Source organism: Lepisosteus platostomus, chromosome 4, assembly GCF_059453375.1.
Source record: "Lepisosteus platostomus isolate fLepPlt1 chromosome 4, fLepPlt1.hap1, whole genome shotgun sequence".
NCBI lineage: Eukaryota > Metazoa > Chordata > Actinopteri > Semionotiformes > Lepisosteidae > Lepisosteus > Lepisosteus platostomus.
Window position 1 is genome coordinate 75,873,684 of NC_142614.1, and position 22,424 is coordinate 75,896,107.

General features: G+C 50.0%; 1 protein-coding gene across 2 annotated transcripts; it reads right to left on the reverse strand.

Annotated features, from left to right (window-relative positions):
* Positions 1-56: 56 nt before the first annotated feature.
* LOC148673845 (baculoviral IAP repeat-containing protein 1-like) lies at positions 57-21,917 on the reverse strand. 2 transcript variants are annotated; one of them, XM_088630730.1, is made up of 12 exons: positions 21,202-21,917; positions 19,874-20,717; positions 16,037-16,607; positions 15,541-15,640; positions 14,924-15,005; positions 14,580-14,643; positions 10,355-12,469; positions 9,344-9,508; positions 3,884-4,045; positions 2,592-2,678; positions 2,342-2,506; positions 57-864 (listed from the first exon to the last, which is right to left on the reverse strand). In XM_088630730.1, the coding sequence occupies exons 3-12, from the start codon at positions 16,602-16,604 to the stop codon at positions 491-493; spliced, it is 3,882 nt and encodes a 1,293-aa protein (XP_088486856.1). In that variant the 5' UTR covers positions 16,605-16,607; positions 19,874-20,717; positions 21,202-21,917; the 3' UTR covers positions 57-490. The 2 variants fall into 2 exon arrangements, 1 of the variants encoding a protein (XP_088486856.1); XR_015936138.1 differs by lacking the exon at positions 21,202-21,917 and adding an exon at positions 1,006-1,237 and having other exon boundaries at positions 733-864.
* Between the last annotated feature and the right edge of the window lie 507 nt (positions 21,918-22,424).

The following is a 22,424-nucleotide window of genomic DNA, read 5'->3' on the forward strand; positions in this document are numbered from 1 at the left end:
TGTATAGGGCTAATAAAGTGATCTAATTTACTTACTTATTCACAGATATAATTCACTTAAATTCACAGAGTGGGCAGGTGCCCAGAGCTCACAATTTATTGTATAACACTCAAAAAGAGTTTCAACATAAAAATCTCATTTGTCTGTACGATAAGATGAGCAGGCGGCACAGTGGTACGGTGGCCTTGCAGTCTGGATCCCTGGGTTCAATTCCGGACCTGGGATGCTGTATGTGTGGAGTTTGCACGTTCCCCCTGCGTGCTCCCGGTTTTCTCCCACAGTCCAAAGCCCTGAAGGTGAAAGACGAGCGAGATTGTTCTCTTGTCTTCTCACGCCGTGCATCATGGGAATTCTGTTGCAAGACGAATGGCCGCTCTCCGGTCCACAACTTCTTTTCTATAAAACCGGTTCCCCGGGGCCACCTGGAAATATCGGAGCCCCTCCTCGTCGTTACTGTGACCTGGGAGCCCGACTGCCCCGGCCGGCTGCCCTACTCCGCCTCCGCCTGCACGAGTGGTGCGAAAGGGAGCGCCCACTGCCAGCTGATGTTCAGACACTTGGCCTGGGGGTGCCGTGCCTTCATCTGGTCAAACATGGCGAAGTCCTGGGCGTCCAGCAGCCAGCCGTACATGACGATGGTCGTCAGGGCGGGCAGCCTGGCCACGCACTGCACGAAGGCCCTGACCGTGGAGGCGTGGGGCTTCAGGCTGCTGCTGTAGAGCCGGGACATGTGGAGCGCCTTCAGTCTGGGCACGCGGTCCAGCCCCAGGAAGAAGCCCCTCCAGCCCGCGTCCGTGAGGTGGTGGTTGACATTGAGGTCCAGCGTCTCGATGGCTTGGAGGTGTCCTTCGCTTGCGCAGTTCGCTAAAATAAAAAAAAAAAATTTATTCATAGTCCGTCGTTGAGAGCTCAGCTCTTGCCTGATACCAACTTGACTTCAGTTTTTGTAGTGAAAACGTGTCGGATTTGCAGAGGATACAGGAGTCTTTACAGTGCAGGACTTACACGGGTCTGCTCAGTCCTGGGATGGAGATTCAGAAAACACAGGTAGCTGTCGTAAGTGGTGGTAGTGGACCAGTAGGCGGCGCTCTTCAGTCCGAACCACAGTTTACAAGCCAGTTCCCCCGTGTGGTGACGGGGAGACACTGGTGTAGGAAGTGCTGTTCGGTCACTCTCCTGCTGACATAGCTAAAGCCTTTGAACGAATCCCTGTCGACCGTGATCGCTGGCGCCTCTTCTGCGCACGAGATGAGTGTGTCTGTGGGGTTTGTGTGTCCTACAGCGAAAGACTCTCGTGGCCCCCAGCCTCACCCTCCTCTGCAGCATCCTGGAAACTGTACCCCATTGTCATCCTTGCTTTTTGGGGGGTTCCATTTAGAGTTTAAAAAGAAAGCACTCCCCCTTCTCGTTTGGATAAAGACTCTCCTCATTGTCATACCCAAGCTCCTGAGACGCCCCGCCCACGTCTGCAAACAGTTCGCGCAGCTCGTATTTCCTGTCGCTCACTTAACCAATTCCCCCTCCGTTCTGCCTTGGTGTTTCGGGGTCCTGGCTGGATCTTTTGGGGGGTCCTAACTCCCTCGACTTACTGTACGGCCAAGTGTTTGCTCCTCAGCAAAGTGGGTGTAACTAGGCAGCCAGGATTCGATGGAAAGCGGGTGAGCCACCAGGGGGCAGTGATGAGAGGAGGGAATCTGGGAATCTGGCCTCTCCTATAAAAGCCATATGGAATGACTGGGGGGGTGTCGGCCCAGACCCTCACGATTATGGAAGAGCGAGTCAGGAAAATCTCGGGGTGAGATGATATAGAGCCAAAAACAAGGAACCCATTCCAGTTAAAGATGGGAGAATTGGCCCTGGTGTGAGTTTGTGTCTGTGTGTCTGTCTGCCCTGCGCTGGACTGGTGTCCTGCCCAGGGGGCGTCCTGCCTTGCGCTCGCTGCTTGACGGAGTCATCTCCCCTCGACCCCGCAGGGGTTCCCAGTCCTGGTCCTGGTGCCCCACCAACCTGCTGGTTGGTGCTCCAGCCGAGCCCTCAGTGACACAGTCAAACCCTTCATTGGATCAACAGGATTCATCTGAACTGTTGGAGCTCCCGGCTCTCAAACGCGTCGGAGATTCAACCGTTGCATGTTGATCAGTGAAATAGAATCCCAACCTCGTGAGTTAGAAACTAATGCAAATATTCATCTGAAGCAACTTCTTAGCTCAAGTGAGGCTGGGCTGGCATGAGACCCAGCAGGACAGTGGGGCACCAGGACGGGGACCCCCTCTGCTGTACTGGACAGAGAGGTCAGAAAGAGATTTCGAGATCAAGATGGGTTCCCTCGGGCAGGCCTTACCCAGCTGCTGCAGGCTGCGGTCCTCCAGGAGCAGGGGGGCGGACAGGTGGGCGAGCCGGGGCAGGCGTGGCAGCTGTGCCAGCACCGTGGAGATCGCGGCCTTCATGCCCGTCCCCCCCGGGAGCTGCAGCCGCTCCAGGTGCGCCAGAGAGCCCAGGGCGCGAGCTGCGGGAACAGGGACACCCTTCTCACACTGAGCCTCACGCACGCTCGCAGCTGGCGAGGGGAAGGTCCGAGCGGCGCGCCTCACCAAACTCCTGCGCTGCAGCCGGGCCCTCGATGCGCTGGCTGTGCAGGTCCAGGCCCTTCAGCTGCTGGAAGCAGGGCAGAGCGGCCGCTGGCGAGACACAAACCGACCCCTGGGTGAGAACCGGGAGGCCAGCCGGACCCCCGAGACGCCGGCTTGTATTGAGCTCCAGGCTGCTGTGCGAGATGAGCAGCGCAGGACTTTGCTCTGGACCCGGGAAAAACTGCCTTGCCACTCTGTAGACAGTGACTCCCAGGGATAAACACATCCCTGCACGAATTCGCTTCTGGCCACAAGGTAAGAAAAGCCAGACCTGCTTGTGTTTGTAACATCTCTCTTCTGGGAGTTTTCTAAATCGTATTACATAAGGAAGTCAAACGAGCCCAGAGAGCTTTCAATGAAGAGTGTAGCAGCTAAAAACCTCCTTAGCTGATTTTAATTTGAATCCTCCTCCTATCACAACAGCTCACAGAGCCATGCTGCAGCCCCGGCCCTCATGTGAGCCTTGTGGGTAACAATGCAAGCAGCTGGAAGGTCTGGACTCTAAACTCACTTGCTTCTAATACCGGCATCACACTGCAGGACTCGACACGCCTGCTCATCAGAGAGCACATCAAAGTGAACGACTGCGGTTGCTGAATCTCATTGCCTTTTCTGTCCTAGAGGGTGTCAGATTATCCGACTAGGAATCGCAGGGGGTGACTAATCACATGATTCCCTCACGACTTTCATCACGGTTCCATATTCCCGGTCCTCGTATTGCGCCGCGAGGTCAACGCGGAGCACAAGAGGAGCGCCGCACGAGAGTCAACAAACCACATGGAGAGCAAGCAGGTGTTGCCGCCAGTGCTGTTGCCCGTGCTCTCCTTTGTGACGAGAAAAAAGAGGATACGCCGAATGGAGAAGACCACTTGGAGTAGACCACATTTACTTGGTCGAGGACAACATGGCTTGACCTCCATTGCTCTTCGCTGCTTGTGGGCATTGTATGCGCTCGCTGTCTGTGACTGTCGCAGACACGAGAGCCCGCCCCTACGACCTGCGGCTGGCTTCGAGGAAATCCAACCAGTCTGATATTACTGTAGCGAGACGCAGAGAGGCGTAGGGGCTGTTAAGCACGCTGGGGGTGTCACACTACACAACTGACGGTAACGGGGGTGCGCCGTGACTCTCTGCAACTCGCTGTGCTTTTCTCACCATTATGTAAATGAAGGCTTCGACTGAAAATCCCAGGAAAGCTGCGTAGTGTGGCGCCGGCGAAAGCGGCCGCACGGAAGGGAGAGCCGAGTACTCACCGAAAGCCGAGGCACCGCAGTTAAACTCAGGGAAGTCCTCAAAGGAGATCTGTTCAAGTGTCTGGCAAGAGGCGATGGCTGTGGCCAGCTCAGGGAAGCACCGGCAGTGGGCTGACTTGAGCCCGAACACCTTCAGCCGGGGAAAGTGCTGGAGAAACCAGGCTGGAACAAGACAAATGAAACCCTCCTGAGCAGCAGTTCCTTCCTCACGAACTACAGACACTTGTGACAGACCTGCTGCGTGATAAGGTTGCTCTAGAGATCTGCACACAGCTCACAACAACTGCATTTCAGAGAGTTTATTGTGGAGTTCTTGTAGGTCTTATAAACAAAAAGGCTCTCAGAGAAACCCCTTCAGAGTAATCTGACAACTTCCTGATCTCAAACACCATGCAAAATCATTTTTATACTTTAACACACCATCTGTCAGTCCCCAGAGACATTGTACATTCTAACATCATATCCAATAATACGATAATTAACGTCCAGGTGAGATCGCTTACAAACGAAAAGTGGCTTTTAGTGACCTCTAGTGGGAAGTTTTTAAAGTGTCTCCGTGTGGCTTGTAGACATGTTTGCCAGTTTGAATATAAACTGCTTGTGGAAAATCTCTATCATCTCAGTTCTTGGAAGACATTTGGGCCTGGGTGTCTGCAAACTATTTAATAACTTGTAAAACAGAACCCCTTCCCTCCAAGAGTCAAAAGAGTTTTAAACATATACCGCTTCAAAAGAACCTTGCTTTCTCCCAGGAAGCCAGAGCTCAGGAATGAAGCACAGAAGGAAAGCAAAGGCAGAGTACAGGGAAAGAGCAGGAATACCCTGGCTGTGGGTTAGTCCAGCTGGGCATGGTCGGGAATTAAATCCATGGGCAGTATCACCCACAAGAGTAAGGATGTACTGTTCCTGTGTTAGATGCCATGGGTGGGCAACAGCTTGTAAATAAATTAAATGTGTTTTACACCCGTTTTGAAATGAAACCCTCAACCACCCCAACTGCCCCCAGATACCGACCTCCCAGTATTTGGCGAATCTATTAAAATTAATTTTGACAAAGACCGCAGGTACAGATAATGTTTGTAAAAAAGGACAACAGAGACTCTTTTTTCTAATAAAATTAACCTATTTCAAGGTAGAACCATCCTAACACTTTTCCACAAGTCTTTGATTGAGCGTGTACTACCAAACTGTCTCACTTGCTGTTTTGGTAACATCGGTCGGTACCATTGATCACAATAGGCTGGTAAAATTAGTCAAAATAAGTAGCAAATTCAACTCAAATCACCTTAAATCTCCTCTACAGACAAGGGTGACAAAGACAGCGGTGTGTATTTTGGATGGTGTCTCTCACTCCCTCCTCTGCAAGCTCACACTTCTCCCATCTGGGAGACGCCTCTGTGTCCCAGGTGTGATACTAACAGACACAAGAAATCTTTCATCCCCACTGCAATATCGCTTTCAAACAATACATTGTAACCATCTTCTCCTTACCTATGTCCTCTTATCTTGCTTTAACCCTGTTACACTGACTTCTTGGTTGGTAAAATTTGAATAATTAATAATAATTATTCCTTACATTTGTACAGCTCTTTTCTGGACACTCCACTCAAAATGCTTTACAGGTAATGGGGATCCCCTCCACCAGCACCAGTGTGCAGCCCCACCTGGATGATGCATCAGCAGCTATAGTGCGCCAGTACACTCCCCACACACCATCTCTCAATGGGGAGGAGGACAGAGTGATGAAGCCAGTTCAGAGATGGGGATTATTAGGAGGCCATGATTGGTAAAGGCTAGGACACCGGGGTAACAGCCCTACTCTTTTTGAGAAACATCCTGGGATTTTTAATTTTTAATGGCATTAGGACCTACACAGACTGCAGGGTGAGCGCCCCCTATTGGCCCCACTAACGCCTCTCCCAGCAGCAACCTTAGTTTTTCCCAGGAGTCTCCCATCCGGGTACTGACCAGGCTCACACCTGCTGAGCATCAGTGGGCTGCCAGCTGTGAGCTGCAGGGTGATATAGCTGCTGGCTATAGCCCCAAGTGTGATACTAATAGACACAGGAAATCTTTCATCTCCACCACAATATCTCTTTCAAACAAAGTGTAACTAACTTCTCCCTTCTCTTGCTGTAACAATGTTGCACTGACTTCCTGTCTGTCATTGTGCTGTTGGGAGCGTGCTGTAAAATAAATTTCCCCAGATGGGACAATAAAGATTGAATTGAATCTATTTAAAATCTTAGCTGCTTTTCTCTCTGTTCTAGAAATAATCACTTCTCGACAAAGTCCTCAAGCACTTTTGGACATATGTCTCATCTATGGTAAAGTTATCCTGGCAGGAAACACAGCTGAGCAGAACCAACCATCTGCCTCACTGTTTTTAAACTGTTCTGCAAACAGGTACATCTCTCCTGCACTCGGGCCCCGATGACACATCTGTCTTGCTGCTGTGCTCCATCTGTAGATGAGACACAGGATCCTCGCACCCTGATGGACACAGAGTCTTTTTTGGGTATTTGGTCACTGTCCGTTGTCTTCCCACTTGTGCTCGTAGACTCCCTTCCCTTTCTTTGTTCAAGTCTGGATTCCTGGCTCTTCCTGGGCTTTTCCTCAAATGGCCTGGGCTGGCTCTGTGCTCACCATATCTGCATGCACAGAGATTTCTATGCACTGGAGTCATACATTTTCATTGTCTTGTAACATTTTTTTCTGATGTTTCTGCTAGTTTGCATTTTTTTTATCTGCTTTTTATTTTTTTCTTCTTTCTCTGTCACCCTCGTCTTCAATTATTTATTTTTGCAATCTACAAACGGGACTTCCCCATGACTGCTGCTTCTACTCCCGACTTCTCCCCGATGGAATTGTTCAACTGAGAACTTTTAACCACCTGCTACTGCCTGGAATCAGGGTTTATTTCCCAGGTTTTTGTCGCTTTATCGCAGATTCCATGAATGTGCCTCTAAGGTACTCCTCACTGCAACTGAAATGGAATTATTTCCTGGAAAAAAACCCGTATGATTCTTGCCGTAATACTGGGATCCTGCGACAGATGTGTTACATTCACCACAGCCCAGGACGCCGTTTCTTTCCCTCGTCTGCCTGCGGAGTCCCTGTCCCTGCCCCTCGGCGCAAGACTGCAGGTCCATCCGGCACCGGCACCACCCTCAAAACTCCTGAGACCGGCCAGATCAGCACTACTCCACACCCGCTCAGCGAACAATAAGGCTCTTCTTATATGTGACTTTATCACAGGAAAAAACGTGACTTTCTGTGCTTTACTGAAACCGGTGGTGTCCTGCTCACCCAGCTAGTCGCTCCGGGGTGCGGCTTGTTTGACCTCCTGCGTCTCTCCGGCAGAGACGGGGGCAACACTGTTACTGAAGTCCTGTTACTGCACCTCTTCCCTCTTCTTTTGTCTTGTTTCAGACGTCTCTGTTCCCCACTCTCCCTTCATTGCCACGGCTTATAGACCACCCACACCTATTGGAGCCTTTTTAGGTGAGTTTGCTGATTTATTTTAATTTTTATGCCTCAGATTTAAGAGGATCCTTATTCTTGGGGACTTTAATATACACATTGACTCAAGGTCTTCCAGTTTGGCTAAGGATTTTCATGCTCTGTTGGGACGCTTTGATTTAATAATAATAATAATAATAATAATAATAATAATAATAATAATAATAATTGCTTACACTTATATAGCGCTTTTCCTGGACACTCCACTCAAAGCGCTTTACAGGTAATGGGGATCCCCTCCACCCCCACCAATGTGCAGCCCCACCTGGATGATGCGACGGCAGCCATAGTGCGCCAGAACGCTCACCACACATCAGCTATTAACCCAGTTTGTATCCCTACACATAACAAAGGGCACCCTGGACTTAATCACTGCAAATGACTCTTTTGTCTCCCACTGCTCTCCCCTTAACAGGCGATTAATAGTGCTCTTTTATCTACCCTCGACACCTTTGTTCCTCTAAAACCTCGAACCATCTCTTTTTCTCGCTCTGCCCCCTGGTACAGTACACCGACCACCTGTGATCGGTGAAGGCAGTCTCCTGGGTAACTTGAGGGTAGGTGGCGTCTTTCTGGTCTAAACGTACATTATCAGGCTTGGAAAGATTACTTGTCTGAATAAGCTTGAGAAATATACGTTAGAGTCTACTAGATCCACCTACTTCTCTCACATCATTGAAAATAACCGTAACAACCCCAGACACCTTTACTCCACCATCAAGACTGGAAAAGCCTAACTGCCCCACCACATTACCTGCCTCATCGCAACTCTGCAAACACATTCTTAGATTTCTTTAGCTCCGGCATCACATTCTCTCCACTATGCATATCATGTCCATACCTCCTCCCTCCTTATCCAATTTTTCTGGTTCCCTTCTCTCCAGCTTCTCTCTTCTTGACTCAGTATCCATCAGTAAACTAGTTTCACACATGAAACCCACCACATCTATTTTAGATCCCATTCCCACCACTTTATTTCAGTCCTGTTTCTCTTCTCTCTGTCCCATTGTCCTCAATATTATAAATGAATCCTTGAGCACTGGTGTTGTACCAACGGTCCCCAAAACTGCTGCCATTACCCCCGTGCCAAAAGAGCCTAACATAGCTCTCAACAATCTTAACAATTTTCACCCCATCTCCAACTTACACTTTCTTGAAAAAACTCTAGAACGTGCTGTTTCAATTCAGTTAAATAACCACCTCATTGCAAATAACCTTTTCGAACCCCTCCAATCTGGCTTCCGTCAACTTCACAGCACAGAAACTGCCCAGGTCAAAGTCACTAACAATCTTCTAACAGCTTCTGATGCTGGTTCTCTTTCTATACTCATCCTTCTTGATCTCAGTGCTGCTTTTGACACCATTAACTATGATATCTTACTCTCTCATCTTGAGACTGTGTTTGGAGTTTCTGACACTGCTCTCAGATGGTTCAAGTCTTACCTCACTGATCGCTGTCACTTTGTCTCTCTTGGTGGATTTAGGTCTGAAATTGGTCTTGTTAAGTCTGGTGTTCTTCAGGGCTCAATACTGGGCCCCTTGCTCTTCAGCATTTACATGTTTCCACTTGGTCAGCCTTTAAGATCACATGGCCTCAACTATCAGTTCTATACTGACGATACTCAAATATACATCCATACCAAACCAGACACTGACGTGGCTGTCTATTCTATCTAACTGCATCTCATACAGAAAAATTTGGGTGACTCAAAATGTCCTTAATCTGAACTGTGACAAGACTGAAGTCATGCTTATTGACACCCCCATCAAAAGATTATTGGATTATATTGGAACGTTATGTCTCTTTCCTGAAAATGTATCAGCATCACTGTGATTGATCTGAATATACCTCCTTAATCCACTCTGTAAAAGCTGTCAGTTTGAATTCTCACACTTTTGTTGTACATAATAGTTTGAGATCAATACAAATATCTTTACCGATTTTGTTGTCTTCTGTCAGGTCTGCAAGGCCAAGAGTAAGTTTTTCCATAGACTGAAGACTTCCAAATCCATCCGTTATCTTCTCAAAAACACCTGAAGTCTGACTTGCAATATTCAGTTCTGTGAGACAAGGTAGCTTGTCCAAATTTGCCAACAGAGACTCTAGAGAAGAAGGAATAAAATGAGAGAGTGACCTTGCCGGACAGGTGAGCAGAGTTGAGAGGTTAATGTTTCTTCAAAATAGCAAGCAAACCTCCAGCCTGTACAAAACAACGGCACAGGATACAGGCTTAATCACAGAGCAGGTGACTCCAATTCATTAACATCTAGTTTTAGAAAGCTAATGACATTTACATTCGCCTGCCATTTGTATTTAAATACCTCAAGCTAATTTAGACCCACAGTGATAAAACAGAGGGCTGACAGCCTGACTGTCAGGAGGTGGCTGGACGAGATCCACAGGTCATTAGTTAACAGCAACCAAGCTGGCTGACAAGGCCAAACAGCACCATCTGGTTTGTCACCTTTCTAATACTCTTATCCTACACGAGGGAACATAAAAAATAGTATTTCATGAAATTAAACCTTGTTGGTCTCTGTTCCGAAAAAAAAAACAGACTGGCAGTCTGCCTCCTGACATGACACCACAGCTCAAGGAGACAAGTGAAAATTAAGAGGGCGAACATTTAGGGCTGATAACAGAAGCACATCTTTACACTAGCAGTTGTGGGGGTATGGAACAAACTGCCCATTCACATAGCTTATGCCGATCCCTTGAGATCCTTCAAGAAACAGCTGGATGAGACCCTCAGCTCAATTAACTACTGACTATCAAACAGAGCAGATAGGTTTGAATGGCATGAAATGATATTTTTGAGGCAGGACAGGAAGAGGGACAACCTATTTCAGAGTTGTTCATTATTTTATTACTGAATATTAGAATAATGTTACAAAACAGCTGCGGCAGCCAAGGCTCTGATGTACAGTAGTCCCAGATTCTCACAGTACCTGGCGTGACCTTGAAAGTCAGATCCAGAGACTCCAGTGCAGACATCGACAGTACCAGGTCTTCCTCCACCTCGCTCAGCCGAGTCCCAGAATATCGGATCCCTCTAAAGACGGACCTGCTTTGTTGAAATACAGGCAGCAGACTCTCAAGGAAACCATCTGAGTTTGTCACATCTAGGTCAACCTTGTTACAAACCGACAGGATGGCCTCCAGACTCCTCTGATCTTGGTCCTCCAGCCTCTCTAAGTCCAAGACACTGAGTTTTAGGAGCGGCAGGGCATGACTTTTCCCAGCCAGCAGTAAGGTACTGACTGTGGCTTCATTAAAATGCCGAAGAGTCTTCATGTTGAACTGGTGGATGTTCTCTTGCTCTGCAGAGGTCTTCTTCTCAACATCGCTCAGCAACTGGAACGCTGAGGCATACTCTTCCTCAACCACAGGCTGGCCGTGGAATTTAAAAGCCTCCCCTGTTTTCAAGAAGTCCAGCTCCCGGCCCTTTCTACTGCCAACTGCTGAGATCATTATGCACTTCAGCAGCGACAGCGCCTGGGGATATAACTCAACAAAGTGATGCACAGAGGATTTTCCACCTCTGCTTTCGAAGCTCAGACATCTCCCCGAGAGGAAGGCGAGGATGAGGGGGGCGCAGGCCGGGACAGAGTGGCCGAGGAAGGCGGCCTGGATCGCCAGCTCCAGAAACTGGTGCAGCCAGATGTCCACGCCCAGGTCCAGCTGCACACACACTCGGAGCGCCTGCTCATTCACGAGCAGCTCTGGGTGGAGCTCCAGGAGCCTGCTGCTCTGCGACCGGGAGTGGAGGAACCCCTCCTGTCCCGCGATGTCGAACAAGTGGGCGACGATCGCCGCGGCCGCCGCCGCCGAGCAGCTGCAGGCGTAGAGGAGAAAGAAGCGATGGTCCAGCAGGACCCTGAAGCACGTGTCCACCTGCCGCAGGTAGCAGCGCCCCCTGTCCCTCAGCGCCTCCGAGTCCGACTCCAGGAGCGCGCTCAGCCGCTTGGCCGCCAGGAACTCCTGGAAGGAGAGGTGGAAGAAGCGGTAGACCGGGCGGAGCACCTGCGCGGTGAACTTGCTCAGCAGGCCCAGACTGAGCGCCGCCTGCCCGTCCACCCCGGCGGCCGCCAGCTCTGTGTCCGCGAACTCGAACTGCTCCTCGAACAGCCCGGCCAAGGCCAGCTCCCCGCACGACGCCACCGCGGCCGTCACCACCTCGGGGCCGAGCCCGCGACTCTGGATGACACAGTCCAGGTAGGCTCTGAAGACGGCGCTCCTCTCCAGGGGCGCCTCGGGGTCCCGGACCAGCGCCGAGCACAGAGCCACGGCAAACAGCGGGGTTTTGAAGAGGCCTCGCAGCTCTTCCGACAGGCCCAGCCGGAGGAAGACCTTCTCTACCAGTGTGGGGTTGTGGGAGAACAGGCGTTTCAGAAGGAAGGTGGTGCTGTATATAGGAAACTGCCGGATCTCGAGCACGGCCGAGGCGAGCTGCCGCACGCGCGCGGTCTGGTTGGTCTGCAGTCCCATGACGATGCTCATCTTGCTCAAGTGATTTTTGAAGATGAGCTCTTTGAGGCACGCTGGGAGTGTTCCTGCGGCACCGTCATCGTCGATCAGGAATAAGAGCTGCTCTCTCAGGGTGTAGACCATGCTCCTCACGGCTTCCTCATCCAGACGCCGGCCTGCGCCGCACAGCTGCTCCGAGATCACGTCAGCCAGACCCTGCTGCCCGTCCACAGACTTGAGAGAGAGGAAGAACACCAGCCTGAACCGGTGCAGCACGGGGCAGTCCCCAGACGCCCACAGCAATGCAATCTTCTTGAGCAAGGCCGTCTTCCCGCTGCCCACCTCTCCCTCGATCGCAGTGATGTGGCTCAGGTGTCTGAGCAGGGCCGGCAGGCACATGTGCTGGACGGGCTCGTTCCTCGTGTTCTTGGACACCATTGGCAGCCAAGCAAAGGTGGACTGAAGGTCCAGTGCTGTGGGCACTGTCTCAGGAAAGGACAAAATTCTCCTGAAGTCTAAGGAGCTGTAGGTCTCCTTCAGCCAAACTGACAGACGTCTTGCTGCTGCCAGCCAGTTATTTTCATCCAGGTTTGAATCTGCAATAGAAGAAGGAAAACTGGAGAAACTGAACAAGCTCTTCACTGTGTGTCTATAGTGCACAGTGTGAGACTGCACTCTGTCCCTATAGCTCTTCACTGTGTGTCTATAGTGCACAATGAGACTGCACTCTGTCCCTCTAGCTCTTCACTGTGTGTCTATAGTGCACAGTGTGAGACTGCACTCTGTCCCTCTAGCTCTTCACTGTGTGTCTATAGTGCACAGTGTGAGACTGCACTCTGTCCCTCTAGCTCTTCACTGTGTGTCTATAGTTCACAGTGAGAGACTGCACTCTGTCCCTCTAGCTCTTCACTGTGTGTCTATAGTGCACAGTGAGACTGCACTCTGTCCCTCTAGCTCTTCACTGTGTGTCTATAGTGTACAATGAGACTGCACTCTGTCCCTCTAGCTCTTCACTGTGTGTCTATAGTGCACAGTGAGACTGCACTCTGTCCCTCTAGCTCTTCACTGTGTGTCTATAGTGCACAGTGTGAGACTGCACTCTGTCCCTCTAGCTCTTCACTGTGTGTCTATAGTTCACAGTGAGAGACTGCACTCTGTCCCTCTAGCTCTTCACTGTGTGTCTATAGTGCACAGTGAGACTGCACTCTGTCCCTCTAGCTCTTCACTGTGTGTCTATAGTGCACAATGAGACTGCACTCTGTCCCTCTAGCTCTTCACTGTGTGTCTATAGTTCACAGTGTGAGACTGCACTCTGTCCCTCTAGCTCTTCACTGTGTGTCTATAGTTCACAGTGAGAGACTGCACTCTGTCCCTCTAGCTCTTCACTGTGTGTCTATAGTGCACAGTGAGACTGCACTCTGTCCCTCTAGCTCTTCACTGTGTGTCTATAGTGCACAGTGAGACTGCACTGTCCCTCTAGCTCTTCACTGTGTGTCTATAGTGCACAGTGTGAGACTGCACTCTGTCCCTCTAGCTCTTCACTGTGTGTCTATAGTGCACAGTGTGAGACTGCACTCTGTCCCTCTAGCTCTTCACTGTGTGTCTATAGTTCACAGTGAGAGACTGCACTCTGTCCCTCTAGCTCTTCACTGTGTGTCTATAGTGCACAGTGAGACTGCACTCTGTCCCTCTAGCTCTTCACTGTGTGTCTATAGTGTACAGTGAGACTGCACTCTGTCCCTCTAGCTCTTCACTGTGTGTCTATAGTGTACAATGAGACTGCACTCTGTCCCTCTAGCTCTTCACTGTGTGTCGATAGTGCACAGTGAGACTGCACTCTGTCCCTCTAGCTCTTCACTGTGTGTCTATAGTGCACAGTGTGAGACTGCACTCTGTCCCTCTAGCTCTTCACTGTGTGTCTATAGTGCACAGTGAGACTGCACTCTGTCCCTATAGCTCTTCACTGTGTGTCTATAGTGCACAATGAGACTGCACTCTGTCCCTCTAGCTCTTCACTGTGTGTCTATAGTGCACAGTGTGAGACTGCACTCTGTCCCTCTAGCTCTTCACTGTGTGTCTATAGTGCACAGTGAGACTGCACTCTGTCCCTCTAGCTCTTCACTGTGTGTCTATAGTGCACAGTGAGACTGCACTGTCCCTCTAGCTCTTCACTGTGTGTCTATAGTGCACAGTGAGACTGCACTGTCCCTCTAGCTCTTCACTGTGTGTCTATAGTTCACAGTGAGAGACTGCACTCTGTCCCTCTAGCTCTTCACTGTGTGTCTATAGTGCACAGTGTGAGACTGCACTCTGTCCCTCTAGCTCTTCACTGTGTGTCTATAGTGCACAGTGAGACTGCACTCTGTCCCTCTAGCTCTTCACTGTGTGTCTATAGTGCACAGTGAGACTGCACTCTGTCCCTCTAGCTCTTCACTGTGTGTCTATAGTGCACAGTGTGAGACTGCACTCTGTCCCTCTAGCTCTTCACTGTGTGTCTATAGTGCACAGTGAGACTGCACTCTGTCCCTCTAGCTCTTCACTGTGTGTCTATAGTGCACAGTGAGACTGCACTCTGTCCCTATAGCTCTTCACTGTGTGTCTATAGTGCACAGTGAGACTGCACTCTGTCCCTCTAGCTCTTCACTGTGTGTCTATAGACCCTTGAACCTGGAATGACCACAGCACTGGTCAGCGAGCATTACTGACCTTGTCCATCAGGACTCTGCATTGTCTCTATGTCTGTCCAGCCTTCTGAGCTGTAGTGCTGTGCCTGGTAAAGAAGAGAAATATATATTTTTGATATGAAGTACATATTTAAGATTTGGTGAACTGATATAAAGTGATATATAAACTTCAGACAAACTATTAGCACAGATGAGGTCTTTTAATACTAATTAGTTAAAAATTATAATTTTATGTAGTTAAAATAATGCATTTTGTTTTTACTTTTAAGTTAAAAAAGGGCCACTAATTCTCCTGATCAAGTGTGGCATATTACATATTACTATGTTCCAAAGTAGAGATATGATTGTACAGTTTTAAAAAGTTACCGTGATACCACAGAATCCTTCATAACTCCTGATGTATTCAGAGATTTCTTGACTCGATTTCTTCTCATGTACAAATTCACAACTAAATCAGTAAAATAATGGATTAATGTCAGATTGCACTTTTATTTCTCATTTGAGATTTTTTTCAGCTTGTATGATTAATTTCAACTTGCTCTCATGTCATGCTAACCCTGTATATAACCCTTAATAATAACAACAAAATCCTGACTTTTTCACTAAATTAATCTTATCAACCTGACCTCTAACACTGTTACCCTACAGTATGTGACAAAACTTTACTCAAAAACCACAGCATGAAACCCACCCAGATTGAATCTATTCTCCTAAAAACTAACTGAAATGGTCAATTTAAACAGACATCTGTCCTTAATCAGCTCAGGCACACACACAGCATACATGCGTACAGTGCACACACAGCACACACACAGCTCTTCTGGAAAATTAATACAGTTAACACAAAAACACAGGTCAAAACTTAAAAAAATAGCATGAAAAGATGCTTCTATTTTAAGGCATTTAAAGAATGATGTTGAAAGTTCTCTTGTTGTGCATATCCTCTCCAACGCTAATCATGACAATTAACACATTTCTCTCACTCTGGAAACCACTTGGCGTGTTCCTTCCACGGCTCGTCTCCCGTCTCCCAGTGTGCCAGGAGCCCGGCACAGCAGAAACACTGCACGACATCCGTCTGTCCTGCGGAGACAGGAGACACCACTTCCAGAGCACATCATCCCCGTGGACCTGCGGAGGCCTGAGGGCCTAACTGGGTTTACAAGGATAGGAGAGAACCTGGGGGTTCACCCTCAGCAACACGGCCAGGTAGCTGGGTTCTCCTACCACCCTTTGTGTAAAGAATCGTACATTTCTAAAAAGTGTAGGACAACGAGAGACAGAGCATCATCTGAGAAAGGTATCTAAATCTTAAACATCCTGATAACTCTCTGCAAACAGCAGATGCTAGTTGCTGCAGAGCACCTGCTCCGAACTTTTTGTGAGCGTGAAAGTGAGTGTAAATGCTTCTGGATCAACGCCTCTCACTGACTCCACTCTGTCCAGGGACTCCGTGTGGGAGGAGGAGCGGGTTCAAACCTGTGAAGAAGAAGCCGGCGCTGGCCAGGTCTCGTGGCGCCACGCTGGCATAGAAGGGCCAGTTCTGGAACGTCTCCAGCCGGCCGCTTTCCGACTCGTACTGCTCCGCGCCCCCCAGCGGAGCCGGTCCTTTCCCCCGGACCTTCACCTCGTACTGCGGGATGTTGCCGGCTTCCCCACCGCGGAGGAAGTCGCAGTCCGGGCTGAACTTCCGGTGGCTGTCAGAGGGACTTTCATTCAGGCTCTGTGTGCAAACCACCAGCCCGCAGCAGAAGCACTGCACGCTGTCCTTGAGACCCGTGTGGTAAAAGCCGCTCTGGGACATCTCCTCCGGCGACCAGGAGGAATACGACCGTAAGGAGTCAAAGGTCTGCAACCTCTTCACCTCACTCCTCATCTCGGGAAAGTATCCTCTGGGCCGCTGGGCGCGGATCTCGGCAAACTCCTTCTCCATCTCCGCCACGGCCTTCCACATGTCAATGTTGAACATGGACAGCTTAGCCTGCAGCTTGGAGGGGTTCAACTCCCAGCCTGCAGGAACAGAGCCCGAAGCCTTGCCCTCCTCCATCACCTGACAAAGGAGCAAACACACGCTTCAGCACCTCGGCCTCTCCCTGCTCTCCCAGCTCCGCGGACGAGCCAGGAGGGGAGGGTGGGATGTGAACAGATGACACACAAGTGAGGCACTGGGATCTACTGTAGGTAAGGAAACGGACAGGACTAGGGTTTGATCTCCTCCCCAGCTTGTGCATATGAAATGACTGCACAGGCTGCGTGCAGAAGGGGTCCCACCCCTCACTCTTAGTCTGGGCTGCACTGCCCATCCATCTCCTGAGCCTATCCCGGCAAGCAACAGGCACAAGGTTGGGTACATCCTGGATGGGACATCAGGGCTCACAGAGGCAAACGCACCAGGGCCTGTCTTCCCAGAAACACTCATTTTCCCAGAAGCCAGTTAACCTCCCAGCATGTCTTTGGGCTAAGGGAGAAACCCAGAGCACCCAGAGGAAACCCATGAGAATATGGGAAGAACATACAAACTCCACAAAGATAGCACCCCAGGAATTGAGCTGCAGACCCAAGGGGTTGTGAGACTAGCACGCCCAAATCAAACCTTGTGAACAATAAAGGCACATTGTACCGCCTGTGACACGTGGAATGTGGTTTTGTCATTTTCTGGCAGCCCCAGTGGCAAATATATTAGTTCTAAAGGTGGAAAATGGTGTACCTTATAGGTATTTCTTACAGCCTGGCTGAGTAACTTGTTCCAGGCACCCACAAACTTTGGTGTATAGAAGAACATCCTGTTCTCAGCATTAAAAACACTCCCATGGAGTTTCCACATGTGGCGCCTGGTTCATGTTCCTATGGCGTCTTATTTGCATTTTCAGGTTGGGCTTGTGTTGTAAACAAACCGAAACAAGATTCAACAAAAACATTAAATGTAAAGATATAAATATTGCTTTATGCTGAATTTAATTTATTATTTTTTTCCTTTGCACCTTCTGCAGTGCTGGCTAATCCTCTTTAATTAGTATAACTGATTTGGTTAAGATTTCAGGTAAGAGCAGTGGGCCCAGTACAGACCCCTGTGGTACTCCATTAATAATAATAATTGCTTACAGTTATACAGATCCCCACCTGGATGATGCGCCAGTCCACTCCCCACACACCAGCTCTCAGTGGGGAGGAGAGCAGAGTGATGAAGCCAGTTCAGAGGGGGATTATTAGGAGGCCATAACTGGTAAAGGCCAGGGGGACATTTGGCCAGGACGCCGGGGTTACACCCCTACTCTTTTCAAGAAACCCCCTGGGATTTTTAATGACCACAGAGAGTCAGGACCTCGGTTTTACATCTCATCCAAATGACGGCATCTTTTTACAGTATAGTGTCCCCGTCACTGTGCTGAGGTATTAGGACTCACACAGACAACAGGGGTGAGCGCCCCCTGCTGGCCCCACTAACACCTCTTACAGCAGCAACCTTAGTTTTTCCCAGGAGTCTCCCATCCAGGAACTGACCAGCCTCACAGCTGCCGAGCGTCAGAGGGCTGCGGAAGATTGGGCTTGGAATACTGCGTGTGTTTTATCCACCGCATTACAAAACAGAGCTTGCTCAACAGCCAACCCGGTGAATCGCCAGCTCCCTGCTGCTTCCCTCTCCTCTGAATATCAGGGGAGATAAAGCGTGTCGAAAGACTCTCGCTCGTACCGCCTGCCGACCTGACATTAGCTTACTGGACTGGATGATTTCCCTTGAAGTAATTGCGAGAGGCCTCGGTTTCATAGTAAGTGAATTGCATTGATTATTCACCTTTTTTAAAAAAAGGATCTTGGCTATACACGTGGTTAATTGTATTCGATGCTTCTGCTGATCTGTAACAGTATGTGCGTCGAACGTTATTATAACTGAAAAAGACTTTCTGTTGAAATGACAAACTACTGTTTATTAGCTTGGGTAACGCTGAAGTGGAGAGATTTTGCATTTAAATGAGTAACGATTTATTAACCGTTTTCCGAGCCGCTGGGAAGCACACTGAACACGGAGCGACAAAGATGTGCTCTTCTGCTACACAGCTTCTGTTCCTCAAAACACTGTCGCAACACAGCGCCGTGTTGTCCGGAGTTTTGTAAGAGTACCGATTAGAGCTTTTCTGATTTTTTTTTCTTGTTGCTAGTATTGTAACGCAACGGGGTTCAGGTGGCCCCGCACCTTCGGGGGCTCGAACCCGGGACTCCCGCATCACTCAACAGGGACCCAGCCCGGTGAGATCTCTTCACAGCCCAGTAGCTGTAGTCCTGCTATCACAGGGAAGGGCGGTGACGTCACCTGCTCTGGTAAAGTGGCTCTTGCACAGTACCTGTCGACCGTAAGCGTTACAATATGTTCCTTACTTAAACGGATTTACCGGATTTTTAATGGATGGTAACCGCATTTACCCTTTGCCGGAACTTCTCTCCTCTGTGCGATTGCTGTGTTGGGTTTCACAGACGGGAGTTTGAGATGAGACCGGGTACATGCGGGAAAAGGAACCGGCTACGAAATATTGAGACGTGCTCGTTAAAGCCTCTTCCTATGATATTGGCGACAATTTTAATGTTCCTGTTCACACAAACGCGCAGAAGATACGGATATTAAAAGCAAAATCCACCGTCACCCTTCAACCGGGCAAACAGAGAAACAGAATTGCAGAATTGTTCCTCTCGCACCAGCGACAGACGCTTGAACTCGGCAGACGGGGTCACTGGAGGTCAACGTCACCGTGCGTGATCACCGGAAAAACAAGGCGCTATATCTCGGGAACGAAAGCAGCTGGGAAACTACTTTCAACGGCACAAACCGGCACAAACAAATGAGGTGGGTTTCATCGTCTGTAGGGTGGGGCAGTTGAGCTGGTTGCCTGCTGTTTATTGCCACAATTAACAGGACTACAAGGACTGCCCTATCGGTCTAACACTGTGATCAGGGGAGTCCGAAACTTCCCGAATTACGCAAGACTGTCACTTGTTCTGCCTGCCAACAGGGTTTGTCTCCGTTGAAAGCAGGGTCTTATGTTCGATGCAAAGCATATATTATAAAGATAATTCAATAGATGAAGTAAAGATTATAGGAGTCTTAACTTTTTTCACGGACACGTCAACGGACTAAACTGTAAGAAATTGAGTTTGCTGGATGTGTTCTTGTGTGTTTCGTTACACAAGTATCTCGAACTGTAACCTAACCCTTATAATATTCATTGAAAGGGTCTGACTTTCAAACGGCAGAACGTGACATTCGTTTATCTTGTACGTGACAGAATTGTTCACCTGCAGTAACTTAAAGGCTCTTTTACTTACTGTAGCAGCAGTCAGGATCCGTCAGCTCGCTGTAGTGCGCGTAAGGCGCAGCGCTCCGAGCGCTTCAGGGAAATATCTGAAGAAATGGGTACAAGCCTTGGTCACTTCGGATGAAAAGGCCAGTAAAAGAAATTAACATATATATATATAACTCCGGCACAGTTTGTTGAAGCAGACAGGAGAAACCGGCTCTGGTGGACTAATGTTCTGGTGACGGGGTGTCCGGTTGTGTGGCTTTATGGATCTGCCACAAGCGCCGCCCATGGCGCAACGTAATCGCAGCTCCTTGAAGTTGGCCCCCTACAGACAGCACACACGTTAGTGCTGTGTTTGTGCCGTTGAAAGTAACTTCCCAGCTGCTTTCACTCCCGAGATATAGCGCCTTCTTTTTCCTGGAATCATGTGACCATGAGCCACACAACCGGTCCGGTTCCCCTACGACGTTGTAGTGACGTCACGACCCCGAAAAAACAGGGCGCTATACCTCGGAAACGAAAGCAGCACAAACTGAGCTGGGTTTCATCTGTGCTGTTTGTAGGGGGGCAACTTCACGGAGCTCAGTATCGCAGCAGGACGCCGGTCCTTCCGGGAGCCAAGAGGAGCGCCCAGAGTGCGTTTGGAACACGCTTCTCTCAGTCAGCTACTGCCAAAAACTCTAGATGGGCTGACTGGTCTCCTCTCATGTGTCCCATCCTCATTTTCTTCCATGGAGACCGGCAGTTCTCCGTCACTTCCGGGCGATAATGTCTTGAACGTGTTAGGTGTGTGTGCAGGACGTTAGGACGACAGATCTGCAGTCTTTACTCCTTGGTAGCAACCACAGTAAGCAATCACGCTGTCTAATCTGAAAAACAGAATATAGAAAATATCTGCGAGAGATACACACACAAATACAAATTAGCGCAATAATCCCCACTCGCCACAAAACACAAGTCCCCAGGCTGCCCCCAACTGCTACACAGCCCTGCTCTCCCCAGAAAACACCCCAACACCTCCCCCTTTCCCGGCAAGTCTCACACCTGCGCTGTCCTCTTCAGTCCCGTCTGTCCTGCTCAGATCCCCTCCCCTCCCCGCCCGGAGCGAGACAGCGCCCTCCCCTGGCCGAGTCCCATGTGAACCCCAGCACTGGGTGCAGGGCAGTAAAATCTGTGGGATCAAGGGGGTAGACAGACCTAGTCAAGGGGGAGGGAGGTGGGGAACGTCTGGCTGTTCCTGTTTGTTATGTGTGGAGCGTGTGTGGAGCTGTCTGTCGTGCAGCGCCTGTCCCGAGAGATCAGCGCAAATAACAACTGCAGTGTACACGTGCACATGGCAACAGACTGCCCTACCTCTCTGCCCCTGCCTACGGGCTGCATGCAGATGCCCAGGTGCTTCTCCCCTCTGTCCCTCTGTCCCAGCCCTGGTCTCAGGTGGCTCCTCAGTGTCACCCCTGACCGGGGGGTCACTGACGGGCGTCCCGGCTCACAGAGGCCTGTGGTTCTTCAGCAGCGGAGCAGGAGCTGGCCTGGACTGAGCCGAGCACAGCAGCACAGACAGATGGACCCAGTTTCCGGTCCTTTTTATACAGCACAGCTCACGGCCGCCTGGTCCGCTGCAGGCTCTGCTCTCGTCCTGGTCTTTAAAGACACTCGCTTGCTCGCTCGCTCGCTCTCTTGCCAACCTCGCGAGGAGCAGTCTGGGGGCTCTGTGGCTCAGGATCTGCGCCTGTGGCTGGAAGGTTGCTGGTTCAAATCCTGCGGCCGGCAGAGGAATCCCTGAGCCAGGCCCTTCACCCCAGCTGCTCCAGGGGTGCCGTATAAATGGCTGACCCTGCGCTCTGACCCCCAGCTTCTCTCCCTGTCTGTGTGTCTCATGGAGAGCAAGCTGGGGTCTGTGAAAAGACAAATCCCTCATACAAGAAACTGTATATGGCCAATAAAGTGATCTCTGAGTGACACAGGACAAAGCACCAGGATTGGAGCTGCGGATAAAAGTTGATATATCTGGCCCTCTCTGGCATTGTTCAGTCTCTCGACTCTCGTCTGTCATTCTGTATGACCCCCTGGCGTTCATACACCTGAGCTCCTGAGCTCCGGTGAAGACTGAGGGGACGTGTCTGCTTCTAGAATAGGCACCAAACTGCAGAACAACAGTAATCCTACAGGTAGCGCCAGGTGTGGCCGTGGAGATACAGCAGGCTGAGGCTATGATGTTGTTTTCCCGCTACTCTGAATGGGGTGGCGCCAGTCTCTGAAAAGTACAAAGACAAACTAGTCCCACCCGCGTGGCGCGAGTCTGGTGACAGATCCGCGAACTCGTCTTTGACGTCAGCTCTCGTGCGGTTTGGAAGCGCTGTGTGAACCGCTGCACCACACCGGTGGTGTGTTCTTCTGCTCAAGGCGAGAGGAGCCGTGAGCTCACTCACGACCTGCCTGTGGTTGTTAACGACCCCTAAACAACACCCCTAAAACACGATTTATGAAATGCCTGGTGTCACAACCCCAAGACATTGCTGCACCTTACCGCACACGTGGTGTCCTGGGACACTTCACTGCAGCGGTTACCCACCGGC